General features: G+C 40.5%; 1 protein-coding gene across 1 annotated transcript; it reads left to right on the top strand.

Moving 5' to 3' along the window:
• Window positions 1–81: 81 nt before the first annotated feature.
• On the top strand, window positions 82–22,081 carry LOC139442343 (zinc transporter ZIP9-A-like). Its single transcript, XM_071223142.1, has 7 exons — window positions 82–245; window positions 8,689–8,791; window positions 9,634–9,855; window positions 14,105–14,182; window positions 15,118–15,203; window positions 16,292–16,426; window positions 17,666–22,081. Exons 1-7 carry the CDS (start codon window positions 150–152, stop codon window positions 17,909–17,911), a joined length of 966 nt encoding a protein of 321 aa, XP_071079243.1. The 5' UTR covers window positions 82–149; the 3' UTR covers window positions 17,912–22,081.
• The last annotated feature ends 820 nt before the right edge of the window (window positions 22,082–22,901 follow it).

The raw sequence follows: 22,901 nt of genomic DNA, 5'->3' as shown, positions 1-22,901 counted from the left end.
AAAAGTTATTGAAAATAATTCGTTAATTAAAAAAATACTTTCCATTTTGCGCCACCTGTCGGGAGTCGGCGTCATCAAAACATGGTCGTACGTGGTAGGACAGCTGTTTGAGTGTCATTTGGAGCTATTGAATATTGAACTGCACGATCATGGACGAATTATGGACTTTGGTATTACTGTCACTGGCAATGTTGGTGGGCTGTTATCTTGCTGGCATAATTCCACTAGCGTTCACATTTTCAGAGGTTTGTATGCTTTGATTTAGATTTCGAAGTTGAATGAGTTAATCATGTTTCTGAGTCAGATAGGCCTGGTGATATATTGTATGTCTTGGTGTCATCACGTCATTTGAACATGAAGACTATATAGAGTGTGTGAAAATATGTAGTTATTCTTCTTAGGAGTCAACATTCTGGCTGCTCCATTGATCTGTTATTGTCATTAGTATACATGACAACAAACACACAAGTTTTTAGTTAGGTTGACATTGATAGATCTATATCATAGGGACCTATGTTGGAGATGTATAATCTTCTGTATTATAAATTATGCAAGACAGCAATATAATCCTTTTCAGTGCCGCTGCCTCATCTTCTACAAATTGAAAATATTATTGATGACAAGACACAAAATGAATGATTAATTTCTTTATTTTAGCTGAGCTGATGTTTCTGTTCAATTTTGAAGCAAGTTTTCAACCAATGTCGCTACACTAAGACTTGTAATAATGTGTTGATCATCTGTACTATCCTGTCATCAGACTCGATTATTAACTGACCACCGTCATATAGCTGGAATATTGCTGCTTACAGCATTAAACAACAAATGAGTAAACAAACAAACCTTGCCAGCATGAAACTATCCTGGGCTAATGAGCCTTATTAACCAAAACCCTTCCACAGGATTGACCTCGGGTGCTTTCACAAATAATTCACCAAGTCATCAGCAACCGATTGTGTACCTTTAAGCCTATGCGCAGTAGTCATTTTTGCCATGAAACTTGATTAAAATTGTACTTAGTTTCTTTAGATTACATTGGATTTATTTGTTTAAAGAGATAGCTTACCCATACCCTACCTCACAACTCTAGGATCGTAAGAGGGTACCAATCCCTAAGGATTGTGAAAGGGGTGTTTGAGTGGCAAGTGGTTCCCAACCCTAAAGATCATGACAGGGCATTTGATCGGAAAGGGGTACCTTACTCAAATAATTGTAATGGGGTGCTTGATTGGAAAGGGGATCCAAGGACAGGATAAAGTTGGATAACCTACCTAACCCTAACACAACTTACTCTAGGATAGAAAACACATGCAAAGCCACAGTCGGCAGTCTGATCCAATTAGAACTGGGGTAAGTTGGGCCCCGGTAAATTGCATTGTTACCACACTTAATATTATGAATATAGCACCTTTCTGTCTTCACAATGACAGGTTATGCCAAAGGAGAATTTCTAAGTTTTTGAAGGTACCAAGGCATAGCTGACAATTTACAGTGATAAGAATTAACTTGGAAGATCTACTTGCAGACATAGGATTTGTAACATGGAAATACATCTAAGGTTACTAGTCATGAGGTGAACCATCCCTTGCGTTAAAATTTATTCGATTTATCCCCCTGGATGGACAAAAGTTCATTTCTGAAGAATAAAATTATAAATTCAATGAAATAACAATGACTGAGTAATGGCAGCACCCAGTCAAGACGATCTGATCATTAGTACTGTAATAAAATGGGTCTTACCCCACAAAGTGTATCATATCACTTGAGAACCTTAATTAAAAACATGAACCGATTTGCAAAATATCTGTTGATGCCAAGCTGACAGTACAAATGCTTGGCAAATTGACTGGGTGCCGCAAATGCAAATGAAATTGGAAGCAAATGCAAGTGTTATGTGAGATGGAGTCTGATTGGCCAATAGGAGGGACATAGAAGGAACGCAACTTGTAACAGCCACTGGTGGCGCTAAAATCAAGCATTGAAATTCCAGCCTAGTTCGTCAAGGGTGGAAACTGGACTTTTATAGTCGGTTAACTTTCTTGCCACGGGAAGATGTTTGGGATGAGGAAGTGATGAGTAAATTAAACAGTAACCACCCCTTGCAAGAAGATTCAGGGGAACATGGGTGTGCAACTTGTCCAAGGTGCCTCAACTCATTGTGCAGAGTTGCCTCCCTTAGGCATACCATTCTCATTTTTCAAATTGATGATTATGATCAGTGGATAATTGTGGGTGTGAAATTATTGTCTTTGAAAGTGGGAAGACATGTTTTTTTATGAAATTAAATATACTATGATAAGAAGACAATCTTGAAGAAATTGAGTGTGTACACTGAAAACAAAATATTTCTCTATCTTAGTATGCAAAACATCAATTAGGAACAATTCAAATATGACCTACACTGTACATGTCTCCATTTCAAGGTTATTTAAAAACATGAATATCCTGAAATCTTCGTAACCAAAGACGACTCATGACTTTTTTTACTTGCACAACAGGATGCATATGTGGTAAACACGTGGTAAATATGCAGGAAAATTTTGTATCCTAAAAACAATATACCAGGTAATATGTCTTCAGTGTGTTCCCGAGTCTAGTCACATTTATTAATATAAAGTTTATAATGCCACTAGAATCTACTGAAAATGATATCCTGACACTTTGGGACCAATAAGACTAAGAATTGTCACCAAAATGTGCTGAAGTTGATGGAATGTTTAAAAAAGGAGGCTGTGAAAACATGTTTATTTTCAAAATCTTGAATTTGAAAGTTTTGATTACCAATCAAGGAATTATCTAATTAACAAGATTGTTTTTTCCTGTGGTTTGAGGAATATTTTCATTTTTCAGTCCAGATAACTGGAACAAGACAGCAAATTAAACTTATATTTGAAGTATTATTGATTGAATGAGACAATGAAAATGTCAAATTTTGATATAATTTGGTGCTAATAAGTAACAGAAATTATATCTTGTTGCATAAATGTATCGGTGAATCCTATTGTATTATATGTTGTTGAGCCCACCCATCCATCACACCTGTCATTGTCGAGCTACGGGATGAGGCTCTGTGTGTAACACATGGAAAAAGTGACGTGTCACAACACAGTATGCTCTGTTTCATGTTTTCGTATCACTAGCTTGTGTAAGTTTAATTTTTCATACTTGCCAGTATGGCTATGACCATAATTCAGATTAATAATAAGTTGTTATTTTGATTGTGTATGTATATATGCCCCTAATCATTGTGTTTAAGGAACTGACCATCATTTGGAAGCCCCAACCCTGAATCGAATAGCTTGTCGAGTTCCACCGTAGCTTTTATTACTGTAGACTGTGGGGGCGGTCCGGTAGCCTAGTGGTTAAAGCGTTTGCTCGTCACGCTGAAGAACCGGGTTCGATTCCCAACATGGGTACAATGTGTGAAGCCCATTTCTGGTGTCCCCCGCCGTGAAGTTGCTGGAATATTGCTAAAAGCGGCGTAAAATCAAACTGACTGACACTGTCTGTAGACTGTGTGTCTTGCAGAGCTCCATATAACTTTTTGAGCAATTGAGTTTTTACTCTAGGGTTTCCATTTTGATTTGGTTATTACATTATTTATTTGGGTAACCAATATTTTTTCACTCATCTATTCATCATTCTATTGTTTTTTTCCCCAAATTGGTGAATATTTTAAGATGTGAAAAAAATGAACTTATGTTTTAGATGTGTGTAACTGTTCTAAATACATAGGTTTGGCGTAGAAATTAAATTAGTTTGTAATTGTGTTTCGGAAATTAGCTCCTTTGTACACAAGCTGTAAAAGCTTCATTGGGTATTTACGCAGGATGTTTTTATGCATTTGAGTTTTTCATGTAATGCATGCGTTTCTGTACGCAAATTAATTGAAAGTAATTGGGTTTTGAATATATATATTTATTTTTTTTTGGGGGGGGGAATATTTTACGCAAATACGCAGCTTATCTGTAGCTCTTGTCTTGGTAGTCACTAGTTTATATCATTAACATACATTTATTTGTGCTTCACTGTAGAGATAAACCTGTAATCTTCATTTCACTTTTTCTGACATTCTTCAAATGAATGTTTTCAAAAATAAATGACTAAAAGAAATAAACCTGACCTTCCTACGATGTATTTGGATGGGCTGAAATTACGGTGCATACCTTGACAACCCCAGGCACACCCCCTCTCTCCCTTGATTTTGAATATTGACTTGAGATTTGCCAACTATCCATGTTGTAGCTAGTTGTACAGAAGGTAGTATCTTTCTAGGATTGTAAACTGTTTGTCCCAGGGAGACAAATTGGGGAAAAAATATTCTTATTACCGGTATGTCAAAAAATGGGATTTTTTATAAAGTATATATTTAGAGGTATTTTAACATTATATTTTGTGATTGCATTCATTGAAATAATATAGAACCTAGCATTAATAGTTGTTGCTCTTTGTTGGGCCTGTTATCAGTGAAATCCAGATTGCCACTACAGAGCCATACATTTAGTTATTAGTTGTCGACATGAATTGGGAAATTTTTAATTCCAATTTGCTGCAGTTTTGGGCCAGAATATAGGCCTTTGAGCTGGTCTAGATAAATTGCTGCAGAGTAGGTAGTTTCCTGTCTTACAAGTTTATGTCACTGTTAGTGTGGCAGTAAGCAGTCAGGGTGATGCAGGAAGAGATGATGCCATCTGCAGTGTGGACACCTGCTGTGTTGATAATCCCCTTGTATGGTTAATCTGGGATAATCAGGCTAAACCTTTAGGAACTTGACACAGCTGTGCTGGAGATAGTGTACCATACTTCCTCTTATAGATGCCAGATTGCCAATACATGCAGGCCTCCAATTTGCGCCTGGCCTCATGCTCTGTCCAAAATATAGACGCTGGACCTCTGTTAGGTGCTGGGACTCTAATACTTAATAATGACTGTTTCTTGCGAAAGTTTCTTGCGGTAGTGAGTTACCACTACTTAACAGGGCGGTCGGGTAGCCTAGTGGTTAAAGCGTTCACTCGTCACGCCGAAGACCCAGGTTCAATTCCCGACATGGGTACAATGTGTGAAGCCCATTTCTGGTGTCCCCTGCCATGATATTGCTGGAATATTGCTAAAATCGGCGTAAAACCATACTCCCTCACTCACTCACTGCAACAGATGCCAGGTCAAGGCTTTCTTGAAATTATTGGATATCCGGTTGTTTATTAGATGAAATATGATATTTTAATTTTATTACACCTTTTTATCTTCTTTTTTTGAGCTGTGTTTAACGCTCTTTGAACAATAATTCAGCTGATTTGGGAGGAAAGGAAGTGATGCAGGTCTTTATACCTTGGTGAAACCCACAAGGCTGGGTGGTGCTGACAAACCTAGAAACATAATTCACTGGGGCAAATTTGGATTCGAACCAATGACTCCGGGGTTTTGGCGTGCCCAAGGTAGGCTTTGCTCAGTATTGGGCCACCGGTGCCCCTTCTTACACCTTAGCTGTATAAATACACTCAGTTTGTCTTATAGATTTGTAATCCAAGGACATGTTTCATCTTCTTACCCAGTTCTATGTTGTTTCAAGATCTGAGGACATTACTATTTAATAATCAGGTTCTTAATGAGAAATGTGAGGGTCTGTTGGTGCCTTCATGTGAGTGAGTGAGTGAGTTGGGTTTAATGCCGCTTTTAACATAATTCCAGTTATATCACAGCGTGCTTTCATGTGAGACCAACACCTGAAGTTTCCATATTCATGCCAGTTTGGTATGTGTAAAATTAAAAAAACATAACTAAAATATACCTAAACATATCATGTATAACACCATCTAAACCTCCCGATTTTACTGTTAGAGATATCAACATGATCAAGTTACTCTGCCCATGCAATTTTCATTAAGTCTACAATCAGCCTCCACTGATTGACATGGCATCACATCCATGCCAGGTCAACGACACCACACCGACATCACCGAATCTCCCCACTTTAGATGATTAAGAACCAATAAAGTCATGAAAATGTCCCAGTGACATTTTTTGTTTTTGTCAAACTTATAATTCTCCTAACCATGAAGCAGTACAACTTGTCATAATAAGACTTTTTTTTAAGACACTGGGATTTAATCATGTTGACAATGGGTAATTAATATTTTAGTAGAATGTGTTAGTTTTTCCTATGTTTGTTTGTCCTCGTTTATCTAGTTTCTATATCATCTTACTTTTGGCATCCAAACCCATCTTCCCGGGCAAGGGAGTTAATTGACTTTAAGAGTCCAGTTTCCACCCTTGCTGAACTAGGCTGGTATTATGGAGTTACAGTTTGGCTGGACTAACGAGTCTATGCATAGTCCAATCAAAATCGTGCAACAAAATCGAAATCCACTTCGTAAACTGTCATGCAGATTTCGGTCAATTGCAGGATTTGCAAAGCATGTGCACTGCCAACTCGTTGTCAACAGATATTTTACTTATCTTTTCATGTTTTTAATCAAGGTGCTCACATGATTTCATGCACTTCACAATGTAAGACCCGTTTTATCGCAATATAGATCTTGATTATCGCTGAGATCGTCCTGACTGGGCGCCACCATTTCGTTTGAAACTAATGCAAGTGATACAAGAGGTAGAATCTGATTGGTCCATAGGAGAGGCATGGAAGGGACATAATTCGTAATATCCACTGGTGGCGCTATAATCAGGCCCAGGAATTCCAGCCTAGTTCGGCAAGGGTGGAAACTGGACTTTTGTAGTCAGTTAACTCCCTTGCCCCGGGAAGGTGTCCAAACCAGGCACTTGTGCATACTGAATGCACTTAAAACCCTGTATCTTATATACTGGTATATGTTGCACGATATTGTCCATGGTTCGATGATTAAATTTTGTGTGTTCATTGTATTTTTTGACAATCTGATTGGCTGAATTTGTCAATTTCTTTTGCATTCATTTCCCAATGAAATATGCCCTCAAGATGGACAACTTTCACTATGAAGGAAATCCCAGCGTAAGTTGCCTTCTTCCAGGGCTGAATTGCACAAAACCTACTTATTCCCTTATTTTGTCACGATCTTAGATTTTAGCTACAGTCGACATCCACTTCCACGAACCGATTGTAGACTGAGATTAATGATTGTAAGATATGATGATTCATACCAGTTTTGAAGTAGTGTTTTTGATTCAAACTTCAATGAACTGAAAAAAATACAGTCATTCCATTAACATGTTGGTATTTTATGACTGGTAATTTCAAAATGGTAATTTATTGATAGCACACTATACTAGATTATCAATAGTTTCATTGGCTTAGGTATTTTGTTATATTATTTGTGACTATTGTTGCAATTATTAATTTGTGTGTCCATTATGGATTTTGGAGAAACCCCTATTTATTATTTAGTATGGGGTTCAACTTTCTGTAAATTATTACCATGATTACATGACAGCATCAGTATGCCAGAAGAATTTTCAGCTTATGGCATGTTGCTTAGTCTGTCATCTGTCTGTCCCTCCGTCATTCATCCCAACTTTATCGTCTCCTCAGAAACAGCTGTTAGGAAGAGTTTGGAACTTAAAGAGGATGCCCAGCTTTGAAATTTGCCATATGTGTTAGTTAGTGTTTTATTATGAAAGACAAGTCAAATTGTAAGAAATCCATAACTATCTTTGTAGAAAACACAAGGTCTAGGAAAAGGAGACCTTGATATATATGGGTCTAAGAATAGGAGACCTGAATATATGGGTCTAAGAATAGGAGACCTGAATATATAGGTCTAAGAATAGGAGACCTGAATATATGGATCTAAGAATAGGAGACCTGGATATATGGGTCTAAGAATAGGAGACCTGAATGTATGGATCTAAGAATAGGAGACCTGGATATATGGGTCTAAGAATGTCAGACCTGGATGTATGGGTCTAAGAATATCAGACCTCAATATATGGGTCTTAGAATAGGAGATCTAGATATATGGGTCTACAAATATCAGACCTGGATATATGGGTCTAAGAATGTCAGACCTGGATGTATGGGTCTAAGAATATCAGACCTGGATATATGGGTCAAAGAATAGGAGACCTGGATATATTGGTTTAAGACTATGAGACCAGGATATATGGGTCTAAGAATAGAAGATCTGGATATATGCGTCTACGAATATCAGACCTGGATATATGGGTCTAAGAATAGGAGACCTGGATATATGAGTCTAAGAATAGGAGACCTGGATATATTGGTCAAAGAATGTCAGACCTGGATATATGGGTCTAAGACTATCAGACCTGGATATATGGGTCTAAGAATATGAGACCCGGATATATGGGTCTAAGAATAGGAGACCTGAATGTATGGATCTAAGAAGAGGAGACCTGGATATATGGGTCTAAGAATAGGAGACCTGGATATATGTGTCAACACAACATTTACAAGATGCAGATTATTTTAGAATCTGTTTCTCAGACATCACAAACCCTAGATAACAATAGATGAATCTTAAGGTACAAGGACTATAAAACTTGTTTGTCTGTGCAGTCGGCATTCTGATACAAGGACTATAAGCCTGTGTTTGTGTATCTCTAAGCCTGTGTTTGTGTATCTCTAAGCCTGTGTTTGTGTATCTATAAGCCTGTGTTTGTGTATCTCTAAGCCTGTGTTTGTGTATCTATAAGCCTGTGTTTGTGTATCTCTAAGCCTGTGTTTGTGTATTCCAGGAGAAGCTGAAGCTGGTGACGGTGCTGGGGGCGGGGCTGCTGGTGGGGACCGCCTTGGCTGTCATCATCCCCGAGGGAGTCCACGCCATGTACACTTCAGGAGGTCAGTTGACTCATGTGACACATCCTCGATAATCCAGGGAATATACTTCCATGCTACTTAACTGGACCCATTCGCTACCATAGCCTCATTTAGGAGGTGACATCACCATTTGTGTCCGAGATGGCGGAAACGTCTCAGACTTTCTAACGCTTGTGTGGAGTTCATCGAAATCATATTTGCAGGTATTACCCACAAGTGTAGAAAGAAAGAGTTACCGGTGACAACATTCCGATGTTTGCTCATGTGAATTTTGGCTATTATCAATGCTGATTGGTCAGTTGTTGCAATATGACGTTACGTTATTGTTGATAACTGAGATTTGACTTCATCAGAGTGATAGGGTTTCTCAGTGAAATTTCTGTGTGTGGTTGAATTTCATATATTTTCCGATCTTATAGCAACATATGGCTTAACCAAAGAGATACAAGGAATTACAAGTTGTCTGTCACATATGAATGAGAACCTCACCAAAGCTTCATGGCCTTCACTATTCATTCGTCTTACTGTGTAGGGGGCTGTCGGGTAGCCTAGTGGCTTAAGCGTTGGCTCGTCACGCCAAAGGCCTGGGTTCGATTCCCCACATGGGTGCAATGTGTGAAGCCTGTTTCTGGTGTCTGATGTTGCTTGAATATTGCAAAAAGCAGCATAAAAACTCACTCACTCACTCACTCACTCACTCACTCACTCACTCACTCACTCACTCACTCGTGTAGCCTCAAGGACAAAACCAAACTTCAACATGTGGAATATTTGTTCCGAGGTGCACACTTGTAATGATCTTTCTTTTCATATCCTTCATAAAATGTTTGACCTATTAACTAAACTATAACATGTCCCTTCAGAACCCCATCTACATGCTCACAATGAGGTCAAGGCCATTGACGCATCCGACGCCCACAAGGAGCCCCAACATGGTGAAGGGGAGGCAGGGCATGACCATCACCATGACCACCAGCATGACATGTCAGAGGAACACTCCAGGATTGGCATAAGTCTGGTGACCGGCTTCATCTTCATGCTCCTGGTGGATCAGATCGGAGGCTCTCACATGCATGGAGCGTCAGGTAGGTGCTTCACATTGCGTGCTGGTGGATCAGATCGGAGGCTCTCACATGCATGGAGCATCGGGTAGGTGCTTCACATTGCGTGCTGGTGGATCAGATCAGAGGCTCTCACATGCATGGAGCATCAGGTAGGTGCTTCAAATTGCATGCTGGTGGATCAGATCGGAGGCTCTCACATGCATGGAGCATCAGGTAGGTGCTTCACATTGCATGCTGGTGGATCAGATCGGAGGCTCTCACATGCATGGAGCATCAGGTAGGTGCTTCACATTGCGTGCTGGTGGATCAGATCGGAGGCTCTCACATGCATGGAGCATCAGGTAGGTGCTTCACATTGCGTGCTGGTGGATCAGATCAGAGGCTCTCACATGCATGGAGCATCAGGTAGGTGCTTCACATTGCATGCTGGTTGATCAGATCGGAGGCTCTCACATGCATGGAGCATCAGGTAGGTGCTTCACATTGCGTGCTGGTGGATCAGATCGGAGGCTCACATGCATGGAGCATCAGGTAGGTGCTTCACATTGCGTGCTGGTGGATCAGATCGGAGGCTCTCACATGCATGGAGCATCAGGTAGGTGCTTCACATTGCGTGCTGGTGGATCAGATCGGAGGCTCTCACATGCATGGAGCATCAGGTAGGTGCTTCACATTGCTTGCTGGTGGATCAGATCGGAGGCTCTCACATGCATGGAGCATCAGGTAGGTGCTTCACATTGCATGCTGTTGGATCAGATCGGAGGCTCTCACATGCATGGAGCATCAGGTAGGTGCTTCACATTGCACGCTGGTGGATCAGATCGGAGGCTCTCACATGCATGGAGCATCAGGTAGGTGCTTCACATTGCGTGCTGGTGGATCAGATCAGAGGCTCTCACATGCATGGAGCATCAGGTTGGTGCTTCACATTGCATGCTGGTGGATCAGATCGGAGGCTCTCACATGCATGGAGCATCAGGTTGGTGCTTCACATTGCATGCTGGTGGATCAGATCAGAGGCTCTCACATGCATGGAACGTCAGGTAGGTGCTTCACATTGTGTGCTGGTGGATCAGATCAGAGGCTCTCACATGCATTGAGCATCGGGTAGGTGCTTCACATTGCGTGCTGGTGGATCAGATCAGAGGCTCTCACATGCATGGAGCATAGGGTTGGTGCTTCACATTGCGTGCTGGTGGATCAGATCAGAGGCTTTCACATGCATGGAGCATCAGGTAGGTGCTTCACATTGCGTGCTGGTGGATCAGATCAGAGGCTCTCACATGCATGGAGCATCAGGTTGGTGCTTCACATTGCGTGTAGGTTTAGGGAATTTGGTGTTTATTTACAGGCCAGTCACCTGTGCTCACAAAAATGTATGCAAAGTACATTGTAATAATTGACTCATGATATTGTATGACACCATTGCGTTCCACTGCCTACTATTTGTGAATATTTCTGAAATCTAAGTTTTTTTATCATAATCATTCATTATGACCTTGAAAATTTGTAAGTATCATGAAAATCAATTGGAGAGATTATTATTCTGATGGGTGGCCTTGACATTAGCACTAGACATTGAGTGTCTGGTTACAATGAATATTTGTTAGTATTATGAATATTATTCAGAAGGAACAAAAAACTATCCCGAACAGCAGGTGTGTAAGAGACAGCTACGTTGTCAGCACATCAGTGAATCGTGTAGCTGCCTGCTGCAGTAACAGCTGGCTCCACTCCTGCTGCCACTGTATCTCCCACGACAGACACAGAGAGGGGTCATCAGCTGTGTGTATTGTGTACAGAGCTTCAGATAGGATAAATACACAATATACATCACCATTACCCAACCAGGAGATAAACATTCTGTGTTTACAATGTTGGGGAGGTGAAATGGGGTTTAACATCGCGTCCAAGATTATTGCACTTATATAGTGACATGCATGCACATGTATGTGTGGCTGCTAGCCCACTGATATACCATGCCGCAGTTTAACATGAATACCCCACTCAGACACAGTATACTGACTCCGAGACACCAGTCCTTGTTTTAGCCCCATAATACCGAGCAAGGAGGGTTTTCAATGGAGAGCTAGGTTACCACTCGTTATTTAAACATGCCTACCGTCAATGTCTGTAAATGAAGAACTCTTCTGAAAATATTTGCGTCTGCGCTGATGCAGCACTCAAATCGGCTGTTTCAATGAGAGGGGGTTTATTGTGATTTGATAACCAATAAAACTTGAGTATTTTCCAAATTTCAGATTCAGTTTTGAATTGTTTGTGTATAAAAACTAAAAAAATCAATAACAACACTCTGCATAATTACCCAATGTAACCGTTTCAACTTGCGTTTCTTCACAACCTTTAGTTACTGATCGAATGCTGGCATCACATATACATGAACTCGACAGCAGTTGATAATAAAGACTTGACAATTGCTAGACAATGGTATAGGGATCTATACTGAAATGTCGCCTTACAGTATTAAAGAAGCTGTTATCCATAAATTGTGTCTACTTTGTCATCCGTCAACTTCGAAGTAATGCCTGTCAAAAAATGCAGTTAATAATGTATAAAAAAGGCGCTACATGATTTAAATCCTACTTTTTGCTTATGAGACATGTGTATCGCTGTTGTGAGTTTATGCGTCATGTTGCACACTAGGAGCAGTGCACACACAGATACAACAGACTGGCCCCAAGAGAGTAAAACTATACTGAATAAACAAAGAAATCTATCAATACCCAATGTGGATGACAGCATTGGGGTAAATACTCAATGGCCATGTTTTATTTATCTGGAGCCCTGTGGTAATAGGAATATACACTGGAATATATATAGTTTAAATCTTGAAAATTGAAATTACTGTATTCAACATAATAAGCGCCCGTTCTAATAAGCGCCCACGGTGATATTTGTTAATATACTGGCTAGTGAACAATCCCAATTAGCACCCCTTCCGATTGATCAATGTACATAAGACTTATTTATTCGTGTATAATACGCACTCATGTGTTATATGCACCCTTAATTATGGGCAATTAAATTCTGGAAAAATACTTTGGTATATAAACATTTCAGGCTGTCAGCAAAAACCCCGATTTATCTTTCAACTCTGTTTTTTTCCCACCAAAATACTATTCTAATAAGAGCCCCCTATTAAAAATTTTGAGAGCGCCCTGGCTGCTTATTACGTCGAATACGGTACTTTTAAAAAAGGAAAATCTCATTTACAATTTGTTTCATCCTGTTGTTTGGTCTTGCTGGGATATTTTGGCAAGCATAGGTACAAGGAATATCAGCTTTCTTTATTTGTAGAAAAGGCTTGTTTATAAAAACCAAAGCATTTAATCAGGTCTCCATGAGGGCTCTGACAGGTACTCGTGTACTTGAGCACACATGTTTAGATCGGTTCAAGGCTGACATCAAGAATTGCAGTACCTTACCAGGGGAGGTAACTCACATCTTCACTTCTCTAACATGTGGCAGTTATGGTTGAGAAGTGGTTCAACAGGGTTTTAGTTGACTAACAATAGTAGGGGTCCAGGGATCCTTTATAATTAATGTTAAGGGTCCTTGCAGGCAATATGAGGGTCCTGTAAAGTAATGTAATGGTGTGTCCTATTCATTTTGATGTTTATGAGAGAGGTTGGAATGAATCAATGATCATTTGTACAGTGGTCATGATTGATGATTGAAATGGCAGATGCCCATAAATGCTTTTGATGCGGAGTAGGTACAAATAATATTATTGCATGTCCCCTGGGACAAAGTATATTCTTTTTCTGCATCCATTTTCAACTACTGCGCGTACTGAACGCACATTTGTGTGTATGGTTTTGTGATGAGACTCCCCACTTCAGAAAAGATGAAGATGTCTGCTGTGTAAAGATGTAACCCGTTGGAGAGTTGTTAGCATATGCTGCATCCGACTAAAATAAATTGTGACCTGTGAAGATCCGGGGTAGAATAGGTCTTCAGCAACCAATGCTTGTTGTAAGAGGCAACTAACAGGATCAACTGGTCAGGCTTGCTGACTTGGTTGATGCATGTCATCGTATCCCAATTGCGTGTATCGATGCTCATGATGTCAATCACTGGATTGTCTGGTCCAGACTCGATTATTTACAGATCGCTGTTATACAGCTGGAATATTGCTGAGTGCAGCGTTAAACAACAAACAACAAATAAACAAACAAACAAATAAAATAAATTGCCTACCTGTTTGTAGCTGAAGCGTGACCATGTACGTTTGTGTTTTCATTGTCAGATGCTGAGAATGGTCAGGGTCAGATCCAGAACCGGAACAAGATCACAGCCACTGTGGGATTGGTGGTCCACGCAGCAGGTAACTGAACTCACACACAGACTTGTTTGGTTTTATCCCCCGCCCCAAGTGGAAGGGGGATACAGGAATGGGTGAAGTCTGTCCAGCCTTCAGCCTGTCCGTCACGTTTCGGTTCCGGAGCAGAACTTAAAATCCATAAGGCATATCCTTAACCAAACATGCCACATAGATAGGTCGCATGGTGAACAGCTCCCTTTTGATCATTTGTGATTTGGATTTGTGAGTTCCCGTAACAATGACTTTGACTTTGACTGAAAATGGGGGAAGTGTTCCTTTCAAGAGCAGATCTTGAAAACCGTACAATATTTCTTCACCAAACTTGGTACATAGATAGGTCTGGTGGTAAACTGATGCCTTTTGATAGTTGGGGATTTTTGAAAAATTTATCTTTTGGGTTTCCATAGCAACAACTTTGACTATAAATTGCAGTAGTGCTCGTTTCTGGAGCACATCTTGAAAACCATACAAGATATCTTGCCTTGCACACAGCCAGACATGTCATATTGGCGGGGGATATGAGTATTTCATGCTTGTTATTTTTAACATATTCAATTCACAACAGTGAAATGGATTGGGTGCAAGTTGGATGACTAAGTATTGAATCTATTGTAAAACAATCTTGGAATTAAGGAAGTTCAAAAGAAAAAAAATAATTGAAGCAAATCAAGTTAAATTTTTCATCTCCAATGTTGGGATATAAATAACATGACTAAATATGTAATCAATGCGAGCTAAGACCACTCACGGTTTTCACATTTAATCCATGCTCGTGTTAATTTCAAGATTTACAGTATTAGAGGTGTAAATCAGGTGTGTATAAGGAGGGGTCTAGATGTAGCGTTAAGGAGTCACAAGGAGGCTGAGAATAATCAAGATTCAGTGCACTTGCTGCTGTCACATGTGAGATGATGATGTTTGAACTCTGACCTTCACAGCTGATGGCGTGGCCCTTGGTGCTGCCATCACTTTGGCCGAAGCTCACATCACCATGATTGTCTTCATTGCCATCATGCTGCACAAGGTGAGAATGTGTTTTAGATGCCTGACATCGAAGGCTACAAATGTTAATTGTTAATATGATCAAAGAAATATTTTAGTTAATAATGCGTGTGTTAACAGTGACTGATTTCAAGTTGTGATGGTTGTTGTGATGACATCTGGTGAGGTGAAATGGGGTTTAACGTCGCGCCCAAGATTATTGCACTTATATAGCTGCGTGCATGCACATGTCTGTGCTTGATGGACTGATGCTGATTTTATAGTGCTAGTCCACTGAGATACCATGCTGCAGTTTTACATGACTCAGACACAGTATACTGACTCTGAGATGACCAGTCCTTGTTTTAGCCCCTTAATGCCAAGTTCCAGGCAGGGTAACAACAAGTACCATTTTTTTAACGTGAATTGGTATGACACAACCGGGGATTGAACTGGTCTGGGACCTTCAGTGAATACTGCTGAGGTGTAGGTATCCAGTCAGCTTATCATGTGTAAGCAGTACTATAAGACTTTGATACTCAGAGTCGTCAGTCTAGTAATTTAGAAGATCCGGGGTAGAATAGGTTTTCAACAACCAATGCTTGCCATAAAAGGCACCTATGCTTGTCGTTAGAGGCGATTAACGGGATCTGTTGGTCAGGCTCACTGACTTGGTTGATGCATGTCATCGATCCCAATTGCGTGGATCGATGCTCATGATATTAATCACTGGATTGTCAGGTCCAGACTCGATTATTTACAGACCGCCGTCATATAGCTGGAATATTGCTGAGTGCGGCGTTAAACAACAAACAAACAAGTAATTAAGAACTTTAATTGAGTAATCACATAAGTAGCCTTCTGAAGCAATTAGATTTTGACATCTACCTGAGGAGTAATTGCCTTGCCTCTATCGCTGAGTAATGTGTTTCTGCTGAGTAATGTGTTTCTGCTGAGTAATTGCCTTGCTTCCGTCACTGAGTAATGTGTTTCTGCTGAGTAATTGCCTTGCTTCCGTCACTGAGTAATGTGTTTCTGCAGAGTAATTGCCTTGCCTCCGTCACTGAGTAATGTGTTTCTGCTGAGTAATTGCCTTGCCTCCATCACTGAGTAATGTGTTTCTGTTTTCAGGCTCCAGCTGCATTTGGTCTTGTGTCTTTTCTCCTTCACGAGAACTTTGACCGACCACGCATCCGGCGCCATCTTCTGGCCTTCTCAGTTGCAGCGCCCCTGTTGTCTGTCATAACATTCTTCGGTCTAAGTCAGGTAACAGGAACTGTTATGTTTTGCTGTGCTAGGTCACTCTTATTTTGGCCAAGACTTTTATTTCAGGCCTGCTTTTATTGCTGAAATATTGCTGACTGTGGCATTAACAAACAAGACTCTAGAGGGGATATAGTGTACCTAGTGGAACGTCCTCCGGATGTGGATTTGTGATGGAGCTTGTTGGTTTGAGGGATGTGGTTCAGTTCATTCATAGGGATGCGATGTTGTCTAAGGTGCTGCAATTCCCTGTGCAGAGTTGCATACCCTTGGATTGTCGCGGGTTCACACACTTTTTATGTTTCCAAAAGTGGAAATTGTCTGAGACCTGCATCACTTTAGGCTTTCCCGCGACATCTAACTGACATGCCGTGATATAACTGAAATACTGTTCAAAGCGGTGTAAAACCTAACTCACTCACTCACTCACTCATGCCACATCGAGATCCACAGATCGGTGAACACTGGGATGAAGCACTTGATGGAGTAAAGAACTCTTCCTTGTCTGTCTGGGCAATAGTGTAGAAGATGTTAGCAACTTTCATACCTTATCACACTGTATGCCGGTCTGTATCGTGTCAATTTTGTTATGAGGTAATGACCACTTAGAGAAATATTAGACTCATGATGCAAGGAAAGAAATTCACACCAGCTCTCAGCCTTGCTTGCCCGAGTTTGTTGACCTGAGGTGAAGTTATCCTGACTGCTAGAATAATTTCAGACTTTTTAGGTGTCATTTTATGTTTTTCACCAGTAAAAGTGAAATTTTAATGTCTACTGCTCTCTACTAGACTTGTGTAGCCAAAGTGAAGACCGGTACATTCTAAGTTGGGCTGGCTAAAAGGATTGATAATTGGAATTATCATTGATGGGAAGAAATATTAAAGATTATCGATATGAAATTGTTGTCATCGATATTAACTTAAGAAACTATTGTGATGAAAGAGAGTTCAGATTTACCAAAACAGACTTCTTGTTGTCAATCATGTCAATTGCCGAAGACAAAAAGCAATTTTTCTGTAATATCTCAAATGCCCACAAAGTAATCCATGCTTAAATGTGTCATTGTTCACCAGTGGTGTGAAATATGTTGATTTCTTTCAAGTTTTATTTGCATATTTGCTTAAAGTTACTTCAACAATATGATAATTGATCAATATTTAGTTAGCCATTATCAAGATTGATGATCTATGTCGATATCCATCCCTAGTTCTAAGTCATCACTTTCTTTTTTTCTTTTAGCAAAGTAAAGAGCAGCTGTCTGACATGCACACGACGGGAATCGCCATGCTGTTTAGCGCAGGGACGTTTTTATATGTGGCAACTGTCCACGTGTTGCCGGAAATCCAAACAGAACATACCCGGACAACTGCCCCAGACGGCACCGTCATCGTCCGGGAACACAAGGGCTTCAGAAAAATCGAGCTATTAGCCCTGGTCGTAGGCTCCTTGATTCCCGTGGCGTTAGCCCTGGGTCATAAACATTGAGGGACACAGGCGGTGTTGAAGGGTACCAAACTTGAAGAGAATAGCACCTCCTTTGTTTTAGTCATTTGGAGGATTTACAATATCTCCTTCTATTTGTGCCACTAAGAGATGGAGAGAGGAAACGAAAATCACTTCCATTGTATAAGTCTCGCTAAGTCAACGGAGGAGGTGTTTCATTGTGTTATTCTTATTATGGCATGGAGAAGATTTTTTTCTGTGAAAGTCATTATTTGATGGCTGTGAGAAGGCTATTTCAGGTTAAATGTGGGAAAGGTGGTATCAATGTGCAGAGTTGTGTCCCTTAGACATGCAAGTATCCGCTGATGGTAGTTTGAAGCATAGATTCACCTTGATATGAATTCTTGGTACCTCAAGCTCGGGTTTTCTTCGTACATAAAGCAACATGCTGTTATAGAAATGGTGTTCAGAACAGCATTAAATCCGACACTCTCTCTCACTCATAATGATTTTTTTCCTCAATACATGAAAATAAATGTTCAAATTGTTACCATATTTTCTTGCGTATAGTATATATTTTCTAGCTGTGTGGAGGGAGATGCTCATAAAATACACATACATTAAGTTTTTTAATTGTTTTTAAAATCGAAATACCAAGGTTGCAGAAAGCTTCAAACGGGTGACTCGTCAAACTGTCCAGACATTAATAATATCTTGAACTATATGATAGTTCGCATGCTTATGGTTATTATTATTTTAGATATGAATAGTTCAATGCAACTAAACTAACACAGCATAGGAATAATCAATCCTGGGAAGACTACAGTTTTGATTGAGGATTCATATTTTTCAGTTTATCATTTGAGAGGTAGAAAAGAATCTAGTTTTATGAAACATGAATTGGACTGTTAACTCCATCTGGGTTATTTAACAGGGGCATTAATGTGGCTTGCCTGATGTAGTGGTAGATCCTGCACTTGGAATCCTACTTGGAATATTATGGTTTCAAGAACCTGAGTTCTCAAACAGAACGTTCTGTGTTTGGTAGAGTCATCATGGTAGAAATAAGGTTTTGAATGATGAAGATTATTGGTCCGGGGCCACACTGCTTCGTCCATCACATCATGGCCCTCAGCGACCCCACCTTCGCACCTCAACGTGACACCTTCCTGAGTCGAGGGTGTTAACTGACTTGGAAAGTCCAGTTTCCACCCTTGCCGAACTAGGCTGGAATTTCTGGGCTTGATCGTAGCACCACCAGTGACTATTACGAGTTATGTCCCTTTTATGACCAATCAGATTCCACCTCTCATATCACTTACATTTGCTTCAAAGAAAATGGCATCGCCCAGTGAAGACGATCGGATCGATAATCAAGGTCCATATTCACCTGATGAAGGAGTAACTACCGGTATGTACTCCAAAACGTTTTGTTCCTGATAATAAAAAAGTTGACATCATTAATTTTTCTTCCTTTTGAGTATCACTTCTAAATGCCTTTCAAAGACATGAAGTGCATCAAATCACGTGAACACCTTGATTAAGAACGTGAAAGGATTTGGAAAATATCTGTTGATTCTAAGCTGATGCTACACATTCTTTGAAATCTGCATAGCAGTTTACGAACCAGATGTCGATTTCGTTACACGATTTTAGTTGGACTATGTATGGAGTCGTTAGTCCAGCCAAAATACAACAGAATTCCAGCCTAGTCCAGCAAGGATGGAAACTGGACTTTTATAGTCAGTTAACTCCCTTGCCCTTGCAACATGAGGAAGACAGGGTTGAGAACATAAGAATTCCCCTCCCCAATGTTCCCCCAGTTGTGAACAGTTTGTGTCCGTCTCAACACTGGGGGACTCTGTTAATCCTCACACTACCTCCACTGTCCTCTGAGTTCCCCGATCCAGGCACCTGTGCTCAACTGCATTTATATGAGGTATTTGATGTGTGGGATTCTGTCGACCTGTGGTTGCCAGATTGTTGAGTGTGTCTGAAATGTACAATACTGTTGTCATATGCTGTCATATTTGATGTGTCATGTCCAACGGACCCGTAGAGATTCGTGTTAGAATAGGTCTTAAGCAACCCAAGCTGGAGAGATTTTCTTCTTCTGTAGGGGGCACAGGTGGCCCAGTCGTCTAAGGCGCCGCGATTCGCTGTGCAGAGTTGCGTCCCTTGGGTACGCCAGAAACCTATGATTGTGGGTTCAAATCCCGGTTCACCCCAATTATGTTTCTAGGTTTGTCAGCACCATACCCGTGCTCGTGGGTTTCACCGAAGTGGTAAACGTCTGAGACCTGCATCACTTCGGGCTTTCCTCCCACATTAAGCTGACACGCCGCAATATGACTGGAATACTGTAAAAAGCAGCGTTAAACCCAACTCACTCACTCACTCTTCTTCTGTAGATGCTAGGAGACAATAAATGAGGTGAGGCAGGGTATTAGGTAAAGTCCTTTGGTCTGTAACATGTCTGAGACCTGGACTGCAGTGAATGCAGTCAATGTCATCAGTCCTGTCACGACCCATGAAGATCCGGTCTTCAGCAACCCATGCTTGCTGTAAAAGGCGACTATGCTTCTCGTAAGGGGTGACTAACGGGATCGGGTGGTCGGGCTCCCTGAATTGGTTGATGCATGTCATCGTATCCCAACTGCGATCGATGCTGATGATGGCAATCATTGGATTGTCTGGTCAAGACTCGATTATTTACAGACCGCCATCATATAGCTGGAATATTGCTGAGTGCGGCATTACAACAAAGAAAAAAAGAAAAGAACAAAGTCATGTCATGATGTCATGTAGGATGATGTGTTAGGTCTGGGGTGACATGTCTAATGTGTCACGTTCAACATGTCATGTAGGATGATGTGTTAGGTCTTGGGTGACATGTCTAATGTGTCATGTTCAACATGATGCCATGCCTGAGGTGTCATATTTGAGATAATATCATGTCCAGGTCATGACTAATGTCATGTGTGGGGTATCTTGACCGATGTGTTATGTCCAATATAATGTCATGCCCGATAGGGCCCATCAATGTCATTTCCTTGCTTATCATGACTAAGTTGTCATGCCCAAGCTAATGTGCCCAGTCATGGCTGATGTTCATTTTAGATGTTATGTCATGTGTGAGGTGTCAGTGTGGTTGTTAACCGTCTAGCACCTAACAGGCAGTTTGGGTTGTATACTCCCCAGGGAGTGGAGAATGATTCTTAAGTGCACACCTATCCAGTGATCGGGGTATTAATATCACTTGGAGCATGTCCCTGAGTTGTGTGGAAATATGTGTAATATAAATGGCCTATTATTATCATTATTATTTTTATTTTTATTTTTTTCAAGGGGACTTTCGTCACAGGATTTTACTCCTGCTCTGACATTATGTGGACCATCAGGTCGTGATGTCTCTATATTTATTTTCTTTCCCTCTTCATGACGTGAGGGGGCACGGGGGGCCCAGTCGTCTAAAGCGCCGCGATTCGCTGTGCAGAGTCGTGTCCCTTGGGCACGCCAGAAACCTATGATTGTGGGTTCGAATCCCGGTTCGCCCCGATTATGTTTCTAGGTTTGTCAGTACCATACCTGTGCTTGTGGGTTTGACGAAGTGGTAAACGTCTGAGACCTGCATCACTTCAGGCTTTCCTCCCACATTAAGCTGACACGCTGTGATATAACTGGAATACTGTTAAAAGCGGCATTAAACCCAACTCACTCACTCACACACTTCATGACGTGAGATGTGGTATTTATAGAAATTCAATGTTTGTAGACATGCCATAGAAAGATCTACTGTAGATACATCTCAGTCCTACCATGGATCTGAACGTTTCATAAATACCCATCCGTCTTACTGCTTTGTGCCAAGCTCTGTAGCTTGTAGTCATGGTTACCAGGGAATATACTAGTCATCACTCATTGATGATGCCTTAAAGCTTAAGTGAAACTTGATTCTTGGTAGATATTGGATTCTTGGTAGATATTGGATTCTTTGTAGATATTGGATTCCTGGTAGATATTAATACATATCGAACATTCGACACCCCTATTTCCAGTACTTTACAGTTCTTGAATATTCTGAAGATATTCGTTCAATTGGTTACTACAGATAACATTTGTTATTGCATTAATTATCGTTGAAGGTTTTAGGGGACATTTGACAATGAAGACAATTGTTTTTCTATTGGTGTTTTGAAATATTTGGTGACGTAACGCAAAGTTTGGTCTTGCTATTCGGGCGGTCAGATAGCCTAGTGGTTAAAGCGTTCGATCGTCACGCCGAAGACCCGGGTTCGATTCCCGACATGGGTACAATGTGTGAAGCCCATTTCTGCTGTCCCCCATTATTGGTGGAATATTGCTAACAGCGGCGTAAAACCATACTCACTTACTAGTGAAAATTAGTAGTGAAAAAGTAAATATTTTCATCCGTTGCGTTATACTTGACACTGCCAGCTGTAAATCGTCAGTGTGCCAGGTATTTGACTATCCTGTCTATGAAGAACATGGCTTACACACCACAGGGTACTTACAAGTATCGTGATACGTATCGTATCGTGAACAAGGTATCGTGATACGTATAGGATCGCACAGTTGGTGTATCGTCCCAGCCCTAATATTTTTGCGACCAAGCACGGAACTTGTGTGGACGAGGGAAGGATGTATAATGATGAAGTCATGTTATGCCAAAATTCATCATTTTGAATGATATTATCATAAAATCATGAAGGGTAAACACATCAACGTATGTGCACCTTGCAGTTGTCATCAGGTAGGAAATGGTAGACGTTTGAACATTACATTAAATATCATGGAACTATTGCTTTCTGAAAAGGTAGTGTATGTTTATTGGATAGGTTAGATTGGACTATATTGTTAGTTGTCATGTACATAGCCTTTCTGTGTCTACAGTCTTGTACATCATGTTTCCGACACATATAACCAATATATGCAGAAGTGATGAAGAACGTGATGAAGAACTATTTTTGGTGAAACAATTTTGTGGGACATTTAGATATATGGTGTGCTC

This window comes from Haliotis cracherodii, unplaced genomic scaffold (assembly GCF_022045235.1).
Source record: "Haliotis cracherodii isolate W230 unplaced genomic scaffold, xgHalCrac1.p SCAF_5, whole genome shotgun sequence".
NCBI lineage: Eukaryota > Metazoa > Mollusca > Gastropoda > Lepetellida > Haliotidae > Haliotis > Haliotis cracherodii.
The sequence above is the reverse complement of the archived record's forward strand: the minus strand, read 5'-3'. Positions and strand labels throughout refer to the sequence as shown.

Coding starts and splice junctions, on each gene's coding strand:
- LOC139442343 (XM_071223142.1), top strand. CDS start 150: ATGGACGAATTATGGACTTTGGTATTACTGTCACTGGCAATGTTGGTG. Junction 9,856..14,104: donor TCACATGCATGGAGCGTCAG/GTAGGTGCTTCA, acceptor TTTCATTGTCAG/ATGCTGAGAATGGTCAGGGT. Junction 16,427..17,665: donor CATTCTTCGGTCTAAGTCAG/GTAACAGGAACT, acceptor TTTTTCTTTTAG/CAAAGTAAAGAGCAGCTGTC.